The 16,950-nt window shown below is 37.7% G+C and overlaps 1 protein-coding gene across 1 annotated transcript in view; it reads left to right on the plus strand.

Moving 5' to 3' along the window:
- Positions 1-16,950, plus strand: part of LOC102866468 (primary ciliary dyskinesia protein 1-like) — a 274,244-nt gene that overhangs the window by 73,543 nt on the left and 183,751 nt on the right. Inside the window, exons 7-10 of the mRNA XM_006902504.1 lie at positions 14,923-15,082; positions 15,854-15,974; positions 16,058-16,169; positions 16,350-16,458. Coding sequence (XP_006902566.1) covers positions 14,923-15,082; positions 15,854-15,974; positions 16,058-16,169; positions 16,350-16,458 — 502 coding nt within the window. The remainder of the gene's footprint in view (positions 1-14,922; positions 15,083-15,853; positions 15,975-16,057; positions 16,170-16,349; positions 16,459-16,950) is intronic.

Consider the following 16,950-nt stretch of genomic DNA (forward strand, 5'->3'; position numbering starts at 1 on the left):
AAAACAAACAGATTCATCCTAGAGAGGGTTAAACCAGGCTGCCCCTTGGAGGCAAGGATTCTGGGGCTTCGTCTGACATACTTTGGACATGTTGTGAGGAGAGACACATCTTTAGAGAGGGACATCATGCTTGGTAGGCTGGAGGTTCAGCCCCGGAGGGGAAGACCCTCTATGAGGGAGATTGATTCAGTGACTGGGGTAATCGGAATGGGTGTGTCAGAGGCAGTGCAATTGGCACAGGATAGAGCAGGGTTTAAGGGCTGTTGTACATATGGTCGCTATGAGTTGCAAACAACTCGATGGCACAGAACAACAAACAACAGTTGTGCTAATGCAAAACCTCAACATAGACCCAGAAGTTGTTGTCCAAACAGAACAAAGGAGCAATATATGGTTTAAAATAAGGAAAATTATGTATCATGTTTGTATGCTTTCTCCCTATCTATTCAGTCTGTTCGCTGAGGAATATAGCATCAAGATCAGAGGAAGTTTCATCAACAACTAGTGGTATACAGATGACACAACCTTGCTAATAGTGTATGAGAGTTCCCACCTAGCCACATCCTTTCCAAATGTATTGCTTACTTCCCTGCTGAACTTTGCCACTGCTACTGGGGTGAGATTTGTACACCAATGTTCATAGCAGTATTATTCACCATCACAAGAACATGAAAACAGCCCAGATGTCCAACCACAACCAAATAGATTGAGAATTTGTGTTACATTCACACACTGGAATACTATACAGCACCCAGGAGCAACTATTTAAAAAATTACAACATAACTTGGGAGAGACTGAAAAGCATTATGATGAATTAACTAACTCAGTCTCATAAGGACAAATACTGCCTAAGATCATTATTGTAAAAATAGAATGATAACTAGTAAAACATGTATAGGGAAACCAATGGAGAGTGGTTAAAATAATTCCCTTTGAGAACAGGAACTATTCAAAATTGTGTTATATGTCTTATCTATAGGAATAAGACAAGAGAAGGAAGGTTCCCAAATTGGCAAAGAGGAGGTAAAATTATCTCTATATGCAGATGATATGATAGAATACTTATAAAACCCTAAATCAGCAAGAAAACAACTGGAAATAGTTGGCCCAACTGGAAGAAATTTAAAGAAAATGACAAAACATTACTACAAGAAACAAGAAGAGACTTGGACAAATGGAAGACCATACCTTGCTCATGGATAGGAAGGCTCAATATTATGAAAATTACAATCCTCCAAAGATATGTTCGGTGCAATCCCAATACAAATACCAATACCATTCTTCAATGATGTGGGAAAGGCAGTCCCCAGTTTCATTTGGAATGTTTTGGATTAAGCAAAGCACTCCTTAAAAAGAGAAACAAGGTATGAGGCCTTTCACTCCATGGTTTCAAATCCTACTATACTGCCATGGTGGTCAAGACAGCATGATACTGGACCAATGACAGACACATAGACCAGTGGAATAAAATTGAGAATCCATAAATTAGCCAATCTACCAGTGGTGGAGCTCCCCGATTTATACAAGCTTGGAAGCAGGAATGGCATCCACTTCCATAATAGCTTGCCTCTGGAAACCCTATAAACCTGGAGAAAGGACGAAAGTTATATAGGTGCCTACAACACAATGGCAGTTAACAACAAAAACAACAACAGGAGAAAGGGAGGGAGGGAGAAAGAGAGAGAGAGCGCGAGAGACCATGAAAGTCATGGTCCCAAGCCAAAGGTGAGTGACTAAACTCCGCAGCCCTCAGGCCTGCCTTTAATTGTTTTTGGTGAAACATTCTTCTAGGTCATGTAACCCTGGCATGTCTACTTGCTGTACAGAGGTAACTCGTGGTTGCTGTGAAGCCAAACACTGTGATACTGATGAGTCATACGCAAGAATGGTTATCCATGGTGCACAGTGTTTGGTGGAGCTCCCCGATTAAAATGAGCTTGGAAGCAGGAGTGACATCTACTTCTGTAATAGCTTGCCTCTGGAAACCCTATTAACCTGGGGAAAGGACAAAAGTTATACAGGTGTCCAGGACTTTCATTCCTGGGTCACTATGAGTAGCCTACAACTCGACGGCACTTAACAACAACAAGAACCAGTGGTCAACTGATTTTTAACAAAGAGATAAAATCAGTTAAGTGGGGAAATGACAGCCTTTATAACAAATGGTATTGGCAAAATTGGAAAACCACCTGCAAAAAACTCAAGCAAGACCCACACCTCACCCCATACACAAAAATCAACTCAAAGTGGATCAAGGACTTAAGAGGAAAACAAGAACTGGAAGAACCCTGGAAGAACTAATCCATATAATCAACAGTCTTCCAAGCGTTCTGAAAAACCTACAACCAGGAGAGGATAAAATAGATGAATAGGACCTTCAAAGAATCAAATCCCTATACATATCCAAAAACTTCTCCAACAGGGTAAAAAAGGAAGCCAAAGACTGAGAAAAAATATTTGGCAATGACATAGCTTGTAAGGGAGTTTATAGAATACTCAAGTGCCACAACAAGATAAAGGTAAACAACCCAGTTGAAAAATGGGCACAGGATATGAACAGATACTTCACCAAAGAAGACATTCAGATGGCCAACAAACACAGGAAGTATTCAAAACTCCTATCTTTAAGAGAGATGCAAATCAAAACTACTTAGGAGATAACATCTCACCCCAGGAACAATAGCAAAATTCAACAGAGCAGCAAACATCCAGTGCTGGCAAGGTTGTGGAGAAAATGGAACCCTTATTCACTGTTGGTGGGAGTGTAAAATGGTGCAACCACTATAGAAGGCAGTATGGTGCTTCCTCAAAAAGTTAGAAATACCATTTGACTCAGCAGTTCTGCTACTCGGAATAAAACGTAAAGAAGCCATAACTGCCACCTAAGCAGATATGTGCACACCAATGTTTATTGCTGCTTTGTTTACAATAGCAAAGTGTTGGAAACAACCCAAGTGCCCATCAACAAATGAATAGATAGAGGAGCTATGATATATTCACACATTGGAATATTATGCAGCACTGTAAAACAAAGAACTTGTGAAATATTATACAAAATGGGTGACCTGGGAGGATATTATGCTGAGTGAAATATCTCAGTCACAAAAAGACAAATACATAATGCCACTGCTATAAAACAGGACTGACATGGGTGTTGGGGAGAAACTACAAGATGGGATAAATAATATACACAGCATTGAAACAGATGAGGGAAATAACTGTATAAAAGAAATATATGATTATTATTGGTATGACAAGGGCCCAGAATAAGAGCTGCATAGTAAAATGGTCTGGGGTGGGGGGTACTGTATAACAATGAAAGAATTTTTTTTCCAAAGAGAAAAGCAAACTGAGGGGGAGGGATGTCAGTCTAGATACAATGGTTCACCTAATCCAGGTCATAGTCTTCTCCATTACCTGTTATGCTTCAGAAAGTTGGGAAATAACTAAGACTGGCAAAATTATAATAAAAAACTTAGAGTTATGGTGCTGGAGAAGAGTCTTGAACATACCATGGGTTACCAGGAAAACAACTTGGTCTGTCTTGGAGAGGGTGAAAACATGTTTCTCCTTGGAGGCTAGGATTTTGAAGCTCTGCCTCACTTACTATGGGCACATGGACAAAAGAGATTGGTCCTTGGAGAAAGATATCATGCTCTGAAGGGTGGATGGACAGTGCTGGAGAGAGAGTGGCATCCACTTCCTAAATATGCCTCCAGAAATTCGATGAACTTTGATAAATGTTGATAGTTGTAGAGGTGCTTCAGACCTTTGTTCATAGGATTGCTATGAGTCATTCTCAACTTGAAGGCAATCAACAACAACAACTGTTGTGAGATGATATCTCATAGTTACTTTGATTTCCATCTCTAATAGAGCTATGGATTTTGATCATTTCTTCATGTGTTTTTTGCCATCTGAATGTCTTCTTTGGTGAAGTGTCTGTTCATATCCTGTGCCCATTTTGCAACTGGGTTGTTTACCTTGACTTTGTTGTAGTGATTGATTTTGTAAATTCTATATATAAGTCCCTTATCAGACATTTCATTATTAAATATACTTTCACAGTCTGTGGCTTTACTTTTTACCCTATTGGAGAAGTTTGTTGATGTGCATAGGGATTTGATTCTTAGAAAGTCCTGTTCATCTATTTTATCCTCTCGGTTGTAGGTTTTTCAGGATGCTTGGAAGACTGTTAATGTTGTAGAACAGGGTTTCTAGAGTTCTTCCAAGCTTTTCACTGATGAAGTTTATAGTTCTTGATTTTAGTCCTAGGTCCTTGATTCACTTTGAGTTGGGTTTTATGTATGGTGTGAGGTTTGGGTCTTGCTTGAGTTTTCTGCATATAGTTTTCCAGTTTTGCCAACATCATTTGTTAAAAAGGCTATTGTTTTCCCACTTAACTGATTTCATCTCCTTGTCAAAAATCAGTTGACCATAGGTAAATGGGCTGATTTCTGAGTTCTCACATCTATTCCATTGACCTATGTATTGGTCACCGTACCAGTATCATGCTGTCTTCACAGTGGTGTAGTAGGATTTGAAATCAGAGAGTGAGATGCCTCCTACCTTTTTTATCTTTTTTAAAAAAATATATTTTTAATGAAAGTTTATAGAGACTTAGGTTTCCAGTCATTCATTGTTGCACTTTTCTCCCTACCCAACCTTTTACTATTGTAAACAAAGTCACAATAAACATAGGTGTGCATATATCTTCTTGAGTGGTAGTTATGGTTTCTTTAGGGTAAGTTCCCAATAGTGGAATTGCTGGGTCAGATGATATTTCTATTTCCAACGTTTTGAGGAAGCACCATACTGCCTTCCATAGTGGTTTCACCATTTTACACTCCCACCAACAGTGAATAAGGGTTCCAGTTTATCCACAACCTCGCCAGCATTTGATGTTTGCTGCTCTGTTGAATTTTGCTATTGTTCCTGGGGTGAGATGGTATCTCCTAAGTAGTTTTGATTTGCATCTTTCTTAGAGCTAGAGATTTGGAAAAATTATTCATGTGTTTGCCATGTCTTTGGTGAAGTGCTTTGTTCATTCCTGGTCTGTTTACATTCAAAATGAAATTGGAAATTACCTTTTTCCATCTCACTGAAGAATGAAATTGGTATTTGTATTGGGATTGCATTGACCATTTTGATTGCCTTTGGTAGGATTGTCATTTTCACAATATTGAGTCTTCCTATCCAAGAACATGGTATATTTGTCCATTTCTCCAGGTCTCTATTTGTTTCTAGTACTAATGTTTTGTAATTATCTTTGAATAGGTCCTGTGTTTCTAGTTAGATTTACTTCCAAGTATTTAATCTTGTGATTAGCAATTGTGATGGGTATTGTTTTTCTTAGCTCCAGTTCTATGTTCTCTTTGTCACTATAGAGAAATCCAGTTGATTTTTGTATTGTGGTCTTGTATCCTGCCAATTTGCTGCATTGGTCAACTATGCCCAGTAGTTTTCTTGTTGAGTCTTTAGAGTTTTCTAAGTATACTATCATACCATCTGCATATAGAGATAATTTTACCTCCTTTTTGCCAATTTGGATACCCCTTATTTCCTCCTCTTGTCTTACTGCTATTGCAAAGATTTCCAATACAAAGTTTAAAGGAAGAGGTGATAGTGGGCATCCTTGTCTAGTTCCTGTTCTCAAAGGGAATGCCTTTAGTCTCTCTTCATTGAGAATAATGTTGGCTCTTGGGTTTGTGTGTATAGTTCTTATTATATTCAGGAAGGTCCCCTCTAATCCTATTTTGTTGAGTGTTTTTTCTCTTTCAAAGAACCAGCTCCTGGTTTTTGTGATAGTTTCGATTGTTTTTCTGTTTTCTATTTCATTTATTTCTGCTCTTGTTTTTATAATTTCAGTTTTCTTAAAAGGTTTTGGGTTTTCTTGCTGTTATTTTTCAATTTGTTTGAGATGTGTTAGAGAATCAATGGTCATTTTCCCCCTGCCTTTGATGTGTTTGTTTATTGCTCTTCTCATTCTTTTGGTTGTGTCCCAGAGGTCTTAGTAAGTTGTGTCTTCATTGCCATTTGTTTCAAGAAACTTTTTAATTTTATTTTTTATTTCTTCTAATACCCACTCATGTTCAAACAAGGTGTTGTTCAGCTTTCAGTTGTATGGGTTTTTTTCCCCTTTATCTTCTTGTTATTAATTTCAAATTTTGTAACATTGCGGTCTAAGAAGATGCTTTGTATTATTTCTGTTTTTTAATTTATTGATTTCCTTGTGACCTAAAAGGAGATCTATTCTGGAGAACATTCCATGCATATTGGAGAAGAAGGTATACTCTGCTTTTATTAGTTGGATGCATTAGCCTATATATATCTATGAGATCAAGTAGGTTTGTTGTGTGGTTTAATTCTTCAGCATCTTTGTTGAGTTTCTTTCTGGTAGTTCTGTCTTTTCTTGAGAGTGGTGGACTGGAGTGTCCAACTACTATAGTGATATTGTCTATTTCTTTTTTCAGTTTTGCTAAATGTTTGTTTTATATATTTTGCAAGTCTTTCATTTGATGAATAGATATTTATTATTGTTATGTCCACTTGTTCTATTGACCCTTTAGACATTTTGTAGTGTCTTGTCCTTTGTTTTTGCATTGAAATCTATTTTAATCTATTTTATCAGAGATGGCTATTGCTACTCTTGCTATTTGCGTGGTATGGTTTTTCCCACCCTTTTATTTTTAGTCTGTCTTTATCTTCATTTTTCAGGTGTGTTTCTTGTAGACAGCATATTGATGGATTTTTTTAAAATCCAATCTGCTACTCTTTTTCTCTTCAGTGGTACATTTAAACCATTTACACTCAGTGTGTTTTTTGAGAGGCAAGGTTTCTTTGAGGTCATTTTATTGAGTTCATTTTGGTTGTGTTGCTGGCTACTTTGGTTAACCCTGCTTTCTATGGCACCTCTGTAAAGAGGACACCTCCCAGTGTTTTCTGCAACTCTGGTCTTGTTATTACAAACTCCCTTAGGTTCTGTTTTTCTGAGAATATTTTTATCTATCCTTCATATTTGAAGAGCTATTTTCCTGGGTATAGAATTCTTGGTTGACAGTTGTGTTCTTTGAATGTTTGATATATGTCATTCCATTGTCTTCTTTCTCACATGGCTTCTGCTGAGAAATCAGCATTTAATCTTATTTGCTCTCCCTTATAGGTTACTCTTTGTTTCTCCATCATTGCTTTCAAAATTCTCTTCTCATCTTTTTTCTGGCAAATTTGACAAAAATTTTCTGGCAAATATGCTTTAGTGGTTTGTTTGTGTTTTGTTTTGTTTTTTTGGGGGGGGTCTTTTCTATATGGTGTTCACCCAGCATCTTGAATATATATTTTCTCCTTCTTCATCATGCCTGAGAAGTTTTTTCCTGATAATTCTTCAACAACTTTTTCAGTTCCTTTACTTGCTTCTCCCTGTTCTGGGATTCCGATATTTTGCATGTTATTTCTCTTGATGACATACCACATTATTCTTAGGTTTTCTTCTTTTCCCTTCTTTTTAAATTCTGTTTTTTGTTATAGCAGATCCATTGTGACACTTCTGTCTTGTATTTCACTGGTTTTGTGTTTCATTTCTTCAACTTTTTTCTGTTTCCCTTCCACCTGTTGACATCATCCGAAACATTGGTCCTCGTATTTTCAATTGTGGTTTCTTGTTTTCCTAGAACCTCTAATGACTTGTTTGTTGTATCTGCATTGTTTTACTGTTTTTTTTAAGCTCCTTTTGGTTTTTGTGGGACAGAGAGAAAGGAGAGATCAAAAGTAATAAATATACTAAATGTTAAATGAAAAAATAAGCCTTAATTTATCAATAACATTCATATTATAAAGACACTAACATTGAAAAATAGTATAATTATCAAGGAAAGTATGATTACCAGTAAGTAATATTGTATCCTAGCCTTGATTACATATATATAGTCTTTATTCTTTAAAAAAATCTACTTTTAGTTTTCCATCTTCTTTTAATGAGTAGTCATATTTATGCACATATGTTATTGTAATCTGTCCCACGATTCTCCCTGATGTATGAGTTATCATTATCTCTGCTTCTTCAAAGGGAAATATTCTGGGATATAAGCCAAATTTAGTTGGATGGAAACAATAGAAGGGTGGGTTTTTTTGTGTAATGAAGTAGTAATTTTTGGGCTACCTTTCTCAGTTTTAGAATACACATTTTCACCCTCCTTTTGCCACTGTTCATTTTGGTAAGGTAGTGAGCTATGCCTGTTTGGCACACCTTTTAGCAGTTAACACTGGATAATCAGCTGCACCCTACACAGAGCTAGTATCCTTGTTAGTATAAAAGTTGTGTATCTGGTTGCCTAGGTTAACTCTCCACAATATGCTTTACTATTAGGTCTGGATTTGGAGCACTTAAAAATAAATCAGCCACATCAAGCAAAGCATTAGTCCTTGCTCTAGACCTAGTTTTTATTTTTTCAACTTAATAAGCTAGAGCAATAGAATGTTCATGGCCTAGAGCCCCAACTGAATTCCAGAACAAACAGGTACATTTTCTGGACAAAGAAGTGTTCAAGCTATTGAATATACTTTAAGTCTTGAGGACTTTTCCCCCAGGCACCTGTGGGTGAACTTAAATCCTCAACCTTTTCATTAGCAGTCAAGCATGTTAACCATATGCATCAACCAGGGACTCCCAAGGGCCCTTCATAGAAGTAATTTAAAATTGTTTGCTTCTGCTGTTAGGAAGCTGATATAGTGGAGAAGCCCTATAGTTTTGAGAGTTTTGAGAATATAAGAGTGGTGGGGTCTGAGGTCTGCTTAAGGCTCAAGCAGGCTAGTTTGAAGACATGCAGACTTTTTTTTTTTAATTTAAATTGTGATTTGAAGAGTTTACAAAGAAATTTGTTTTTAACTCATTCATTTGTGCAGATTTATCCTCCTTTTCCCCTCCTTCAATCCATAAAGCATGTCCTATTCCAGATTGTTAATTGTATTACCTATAATTTCTGTCCATCTATTTTCGTAGTGACTTTTCTTTCGCCTAATCCAATACAATGTTACTTATTTGTCCATCCTTTCCCTGTGCTTCCAGACACTCCACACACATACTGTCTTATTTTTATAAAAGTGGTCTTACACAATAAAGGGAAACACATGAATACTGTGGGGATGATGGGCTTAGAGAAGTGCATGTCCCATATTTGGCTTGGAATGTCATGGGATCAGTGGACTGATGAAATTTAGGTTCATTCATTTAATCAGAAAGTTTTCTGTGGGAACACAGTAATGAATAGGCAGCTGATTTCATGAAACTTACATTCTAATTTAGGGGAAGGGAGATAGTGAATGAAATAATCTTAAAAAGGACAGTGAAGAAACTTAAAGAAGGTGATGTGATTGATTGATTGATTGATTGATTGATTGATTGTGATAGAAGATGGAGAAAAGGCACAGTGCCACTTCAGATGGGCCAGTCAGGTAAGGTGTCTCTGTAGAGGTCACAGTAAGCTAAAACAAAGTCCTGCTTTTCCATGGAGGAAGAGATTGTCAGGCTGATGGGGTAATAAGTGGGAAAGCTGGAAGGCTGCAAGAACCAGATGTTTGAGGATTTATTTAAAGATGAGACCAGGTCTCTACTCAAATGTCTCCTCACCTGAGAGGCCTCCTCGGCCCTCTTAAGATAACAGTGTGTGATACTTGCTCCCCATACCTTGTCTTATTTTCTTTCATGGTATTCCTGACATGACTTTATTTGTGCTTAGGATTTTGATCCTACTATTTCTACAAATACATGAGACCTGGGGTTTGTGTGGCTTATTGCTCTATCTTGTGTGCTTCAAAGAGTACTTGGCACACAATATTCAACCAAACCCACTGTCATCAAATCAGTATCCTACTCATTGTAACCTTATAGGATATGACAGAATTTTTGGTAGGGTTTCTAGGGTTACAGTCCTTCCGGAACTTACCTGCAAAGCAGGTGGTGAGTTTGAGCTCCTGAACTTTTGATGAACAGCTGAGTTATTTAACTGCTATGCTATTTGGACATGTTACAAGGAGGGACCAGTCCTTAGAGAGAAGTGTCATGCCTGGGAGGGTGGAAGAACAGTACAAAGGAGGAAGACCCTCAATAAGATGGATTGATTAAGTGACTGGGGTAATGGAGATAGGTTTGTCAGAGGCAATAAGACTGGCACAGGATAGAGCAGGGTTTAGGGATGTGTTGCATAGGGTCTCTATGGGTTGCAAGTAACTTGACTGCACATAACAATAACAATAATACTACCATCAGCCCTTGGCACACAATATTACCAGTAAGTCAGAACTGACCTATAGCTGAAGGTGTAAATTGCATGGGAAGAGATGGCTTGTCTCTTTTCCAAGGACCTGCTGGTATATTCTAAGTGCTAGAGAGGAACAGCCTTTGGACTGGCAGTGCAGCTTCATCCAGTCTGAGGCAGTAGAGCTCCCCTGGCAATGAGTGCAATGAGTGCTCAGTGAGTATTAGTTGAATGGACAAATGAAAGCCCCTGTAGTTGAACATACTGAGCAAAGGTGGAAACAGTGTAAAGCCCAGAGAAGGGAGTAGAAAAGACAAAGCATTCAGATACATTTGATGGACTGATGAGGGCACAGTATGAAGATTGAATATGTACAGAAGATCTCATCTAGAAAACAAACCAAATATTCTTCATTGGAAGTCAGAGAATTAGCCCTAAATGCACTGACATGCCTTTCCTCCCTCCTGTCTCCTTTCATCACTCTTATTTTTAATGTTTATTGAGCATATACTAAGTTCTAAGCCCACAAGCACCTGAGATATAAAGAAAGAATGGGACAAAGTATATTGAATTTTGGAGTGAAGTCCTTTGACTTTGGAGTTTAAATTTGGAGTTAGTCTGTTCTGTAATCCAAAGGAAAGACTAAAATTATGCAAAATATGGAAAGGAGAAAATTATTTGACACATTTTCTACTTGCATTTCTAACTTCTTTTTGTTGCTTTGTAATATTAATATTTATACCTGGTAACTATTCAGTACTTTTTTCAAGCTATATGCAAAGCAGATCATCTGGAGGGCTTGGCACTGTGAGAAGAAATGTAGTATCAGGATTTGAGGAATACTCATCAACAACCTGCATTATGCAGATAACTCAGCCTTGCTTGCTGAAACTGAGAACCTGAAGTGCTTGCTTCAGAAGGTCAAGGCCTGCAGCCTTCAATATGGATTGAAGTCCAACATCAAGAAAACAAAGATTCTCATCACTGGGCCAGTAGGCAGCATCATGATAGATGGTGAAGAGATTTAGATAGGTAACAGCTTTAGCTTGCATGGCTCCCCATTCAACAGTCTTGGTGCCAGCAGTCAGGAAATCGAAGGACAAATTGCATTGGAAAAAAAATCTGCTGTCAGGGACCTCTCCAGAGTACTGAAGAGCAATGATGTCAGTCTGGAGACTAAGGTATATCAGATCCAGGCTGTAGTCTTTGCATTTACTTACTATGCATCGGATAACTATACAGTGACTAAGGATGACAGAAGAAGAATCAATGCCTTTTGAGCTATGGTGCTGGAGGATAGTATTGAATATACCATGGACTGCTAAGAGAACAAACAGGTTTGTCCTGAAGAGGGTAAAATCATGCTGTTCTTTGAGGAAAGGATTCTGAAGCTCCACCTGATATACTTCGGGCATGTTGCAAGGAGAGACCAGTCCTTGGAGAGAGACATCATGCTTGAGAGAGTGGAGAGACAGGACTAGAAAGGAAGACCTTGGACAAGATCAATTGCCTCAGTATTGGAGTAATGAGGTTAGGTGTATCAGATACAATGAATTTGGCCCAAGATAGTTCAGGGGTGTTGTACATAGGGTCGCTATGAGTTCAAGCAACTCGATGACACATAACAACAACTAATTTCAAAATTATAGCCCTAGGCATTACATTTTTTAAAATTCACTAATGCTGATATTTCCACCAGCTGCTCTGTGGGATAAGGATGGGTGAAGTGCCTCTGAAAACCCACCAGAGGATCTGCTATGGATTGGTTCCAACTCAATGGTACACAACAACAACAATGCTGAATGAACAAATCATTTAAAAAAAAATGGACTGACTCTAGGAAGCTCTGGTGGCCTAGTGGCAAGAAGCTGCACTGCAATCCCAAAGGTGCACATATCAAATCCACCAGATGCTCCTCCAATTCCAGTAGATCCAGTTTGATGGTACACAACAAGAAAAAAAAAGTGGGCTCTATGAAGAAAAATTTGGCATCAGGATTAGAGGAAGACTCATCAGTAGCTCATGTTATGCAGATGACATAACCTTACTAGCTAAAAGTGGGGAGGACTTGAAACATTTGCTGCAGAAGATCAAAGACTACAGCCTTTAATATAGATTACATTGGAACATAAAAATAATTAAAATATTCATCATTGAACCAACAATACTATCATGAAATATGGAGAAAAGATTGAAATTGTCCATTAGTTCATCTTACTTGAATCCACAGTCAACACCATTGGTACTAGCAATCAAATCAGGAGACATATTGGAAAAGTCTTCTGTCAGGGATCTCTCCAAATTATTTAGGAAATATGATGTCGCTTTGAAGACTAATGTGCACCTAATTTAGGCCATGATCTTTTCAATCACTTGTTCTACAACTGAAAACAGGACAACAGAAGAATTGATACTTTTTAATTGTGGTGTTTTAGGAAAGTATTGCCTATTCTATGGACTGCCAAAAGAACAAACAGATATGTCTTAGAGAAGGTGCAGCCAGAGTGCACCTTTGAGGCAAAGATGACAAAACTTCATCTCACGTATGTTGCTAGGAAAGGCTACTCTTTGGAGAAGGGCTTCATGTTTGGAATAGTTAGGGGTTCGGAAAAGAGAGGAAAACCCTCAGTGAGGTGGATTGACACAGTGACTGCAGCACTGTGCGCAGATATGTCAGAGATTGTGAGGCTAGCACAGGATAGGACAATTTTCAGGTCTGTTGTTTATAGGGTCACATGATTTGTCCTTGACTCAACGGCACCTAATTATAGCAATACTGATAAAGGGAGCTCTGGTGAAAATCCAAAGGGAGTTGTACTACTAACTCAAAGGCTGCACCTCTCTGGTCATTCAAATCCACCAGCAACTCTGAGGGAGTAAGATGGACAATCTATTTGCATGTGATTTGTAGCCTCAAGGGTCAGCTAAAAGTTTGTTTCAACTCAACAGCAATGAATAAACTTGAATGCTGATATACACACACATAGATATTATAGAATATAAATGTGTCTACATGTGCATTAACACTGTATCCTTTCCTCAAGTGTATTCATTCTATATGCTGAACAAATCATTCAAGAAGTTAAGACTATATGAAGAAACATGTGGCATCAGAATAGGAGGAGATTGGGGAAGCAGAGGAATGCTCCCAGATGGGCATTTTTGGGTGGTCAAAGACAATGAGAATGCTTGATTATGGAAGAATGTGGAATTATGGAGCTCATGGTGTTTGAAACTTGCCTTGGTTCTTAAATTTGGTTGAGCCTGAGGGCCACAGGCCCTTGGCCTGGTTTTAATTCTTTTTGGTCAAACATTCTTCTGAGTGGTATAGCACTGGTCTGTCCATTTGCTGTACAGAGGTAACTTGTTTGCTGTGATGCTGAATGCTGTGACATTGATGTGTCAAATGCAATAATAGTTACCCATGGTGAACTGTGTTTGGTGAAACTCCCCGATTAAAACAATCTTAGAAGCAGGAGTGGCATCCACCTCCAAAATAGCTTGCCTCCAGAAACCCTATGAACTTGGAGAAACAAAGAAAGTTATACAAGTGTTCAGGTCTTTCATTCATAGGGCCACTATAAGTGGTCTATGACTCAACAGCACTTAACAACAATAACAACATATGTGTCTACAGATCTTTATCATATAAACAAATGAAACAGCCCAGTGCCAGTTCCAACTCATAGCCACCCTCCATTGGGTTTCTGAGGCTATAAATTTTACGAGAGGAGTGTTCATCTTCCTACAGATGAGCAACTGGTAGATTTGAGCCACTCTTCAGTTAGCTAGCCTGATATGTATTATGTCACCAAGATATTGAAGTACCTAAGTGATACAAAAGCAGCTCTGCTGGTATTTGCCTGATAACTGGAAGGTCATTGGTTTTAATTCATCAGCCATTCCAAGAAGGAAAAATGTGGCAGTCTGCATCTGTAAAGATGATGGCCTTGGAAACCCCATGGTATATTCTTTCTCTGTACTGTAGGGTTGATGTTAGTCAGATTTATGCCAGTGGGTGTAGATATTTTGTTGGTTGTTTTAGGTGATGTGTATGGTTAGCTTCCTCAATTGTTAAACAGGAATATTGGTGAGTTAAGTCCATTCAAGAGTCACCTTGGCAGAACCTAGTTTTTGGTTGTTGTTGGGTTTTTTTTTTTTTTAAAAAAGGGCCATTGAAAACCCTGTAAAGCATTGTCTGCTCTGATACACTTGAGTTAGTATCTTGACTACAACTCATAGCAACCCTGTGAACAACAGATGTGAACCTTGCCCTACCCTGAGTCATCCTCATGTTCTCTGTCATGCTTCACTGTGGTAATCACTGTATTAGCCTATCTCATTGAGGATCTTTCTCTCTTTCCTTGATCCTTTCTACCCTTCTCCTCTACCACTCATCTGTCAGTTTACTATACTGTTGTGGCTTCTGTGTTGCTGTGATGCTGAAAGCTATGCCACTGGTATTTCAGATAAAGGCAGGATCATCCATAGTGAACATGTTGCAACAGAGCTTCCAAATTAAGACAGACTAAGAGCAGGAATTGCTTTTTAAATAACAGGCCATCAAAACCCATATGGATAATGGAAGAGCATTAAACTATTAAATTAAAAATAATGGACTATTGCATGCATTTTTATTTCATATTTTCTTAACTTTTTTTGTCTTTTCAGGAATAATTCCAGCTAATGGGAAGGTGAATGTAACTATCAGGTTCACACCATTTCAGTATGGGACTGCACAGATGAAAGTACAGCTCTGGATTTCACAGTTCAATTCTCAGCCTTATGAATGTGTCCTCACAGGGACCTGCTTCCCAAACACGGCTTTAAAGTATGACTTCTTTGAAAAATTGTGCTCATTTTCAAATTTTTTCAAAAATCCAAATTTTCTTTTTTCCATTCTGTTTTTCTTTCTTGTGTCAGAATGTGCTAAAAATCATCATTTTTAAAGATCTTGAAACAATAAACAATTGATTAGCATTGTAATTAAGTAGCTACACTTATCAGTGGCAATTACTATTATAAAACAAAATATCTGAAATATATGAAAAATATATGAAAACCCAGTATGATTTGTAAACCCTCCCTCTAAAAATTAATAAATACATTTTTGAAGCAAGACAAAAAGATTGAATATGTAGAGTAAAAATAGGATAAAAAATAAAAGATCTTATCATAAATAGTGCATAATCACTTTTGAAAGATCTGGTGTGAAAAAACAGTATATATGAACTTTGTATGTAAACCAGTATAAAATAAAATTTAAAAAAAGAAGATAAATTAGTATATGATTTTAAGAAATTTAGCTGTGAAAACCAATAGTCTGGAAATTAATTATACTAGATCATGAGTGTTTTTCATTATGTCATTATTTCCACTTGCTACTCTCTCTAAGAATAGAAGGAAGAAAAATCATTGAGGAACTGTTTGGATCTAGAAGTAAACCCTGACTTAGTGTCTTTAAGTTTGTCTTAGTAGACCACTCTAAAACAAACACATTTCTTTTAAGTTTGAATATAATAAATAATGAACAGTAAATCATAATAAGAGGGGCCTTGCGCTATTGGATTACATACTAATTTAGTACCTGTTTTAATCATAGCTTAGAAGAATTTGAAAGATTAAATAATCTTTCTAAGAAAGTGAACATTCCTCCAGAAAAGACAATGGCACGTGTAAATTTTCACAGCCTACCAGCAAAGGCAAAGCCTCAAAAGATGAAGGTAAAGTGAAAATTATCCCAAACATGATGGAAAGGAGAGAAAAGTAAATTAACTAATTTTTTGTTTCTAATTTGGTCTCCTAGGAAATTGAATACCAAAATTTGGTGTTTCCATTAGATTTATCAAACCCATTTGCTGTGGCAACTGTTTTAAACCAAGAACCAGGAAAATTGAAGATAAAAAAATTAAGAGAAGGTAACCAGTTCATCTCCCGGGTAGTATCTGAATAGGCATTACTGCTGCCTGTTACAGTTGGCTGTTTGTGAACAACAGAAGCAGTTAGGTAACTGCTGGGTTTGCCATTGGAAGTGTGTTTTCTCCAGAGAAATACTTCTGATTTGATTACTGCTATGTAATTGTTGCTTCTGTTTTCAGTTTTGGATCAAGGCGATGAGATTTCAAAAACAAGACAAATGAAGGAAGCTCTCTTTGAACAGAAAGTCAGACAGGACACTTACGAAGAAACAGCAAATCACCTTAAGTGGTAAATACAAATCAATTTTTCTTCTCAAATAGCAACAGCATGATTCTTTTTAGGTGAAAACTTTTTTGTGCGTGAGACACAATGAAATGTAATAACATGTTATGCCCTTTGGAGAACATGATTATTCCCCCGTCACTGACTCTTCTGTTTCAGAATGAATTCTCTGCTGCTAATAAATTAATGTGACCAAATTGAACTATCTCCTAAATGTGAGCAGAGAATAGCAGAACCGAAGGAATTATGAGAGATGCAGGCAGTGTTGAGTAAGGCCTGCTCCCTGCTGGCCTCTGTTGCTGGCACCCCCTCACTCCAGGATACATCTGGATTACTGAGCATTGCAAATCTCCCCCAGTCCCTCTTACCACACTTTGACCTCTGGGCTGTGTACCCTGGCTTTCTCAAAGGAACCAGTGATGCCTGGTAATGGGTTAAGGGGGAGCAGAATGGGGGCGTTATTTGTGGAGGCTTTATTTTTATTATTACTTATTTATT

The sequence above is a fragment of the Elephantulus edwardii genome, unplaced genomic scaffold, assembly GCF_000299155.1.
Source record: "Elephantulus edwardii isolate Elephantulus edwardi_28Jun2011 unplaced genomic scaffold, EleEdw1.0 scaffold00419, whole genome shotgun sequence".
Classification (NCBI taxonomy): domain Eukaryota; kingdom Metazoa; phylum Chordata; class Mammalia; order Macroscelidea; family Macroscelididae; genus Elephantulus; species Elephantulus edwardii.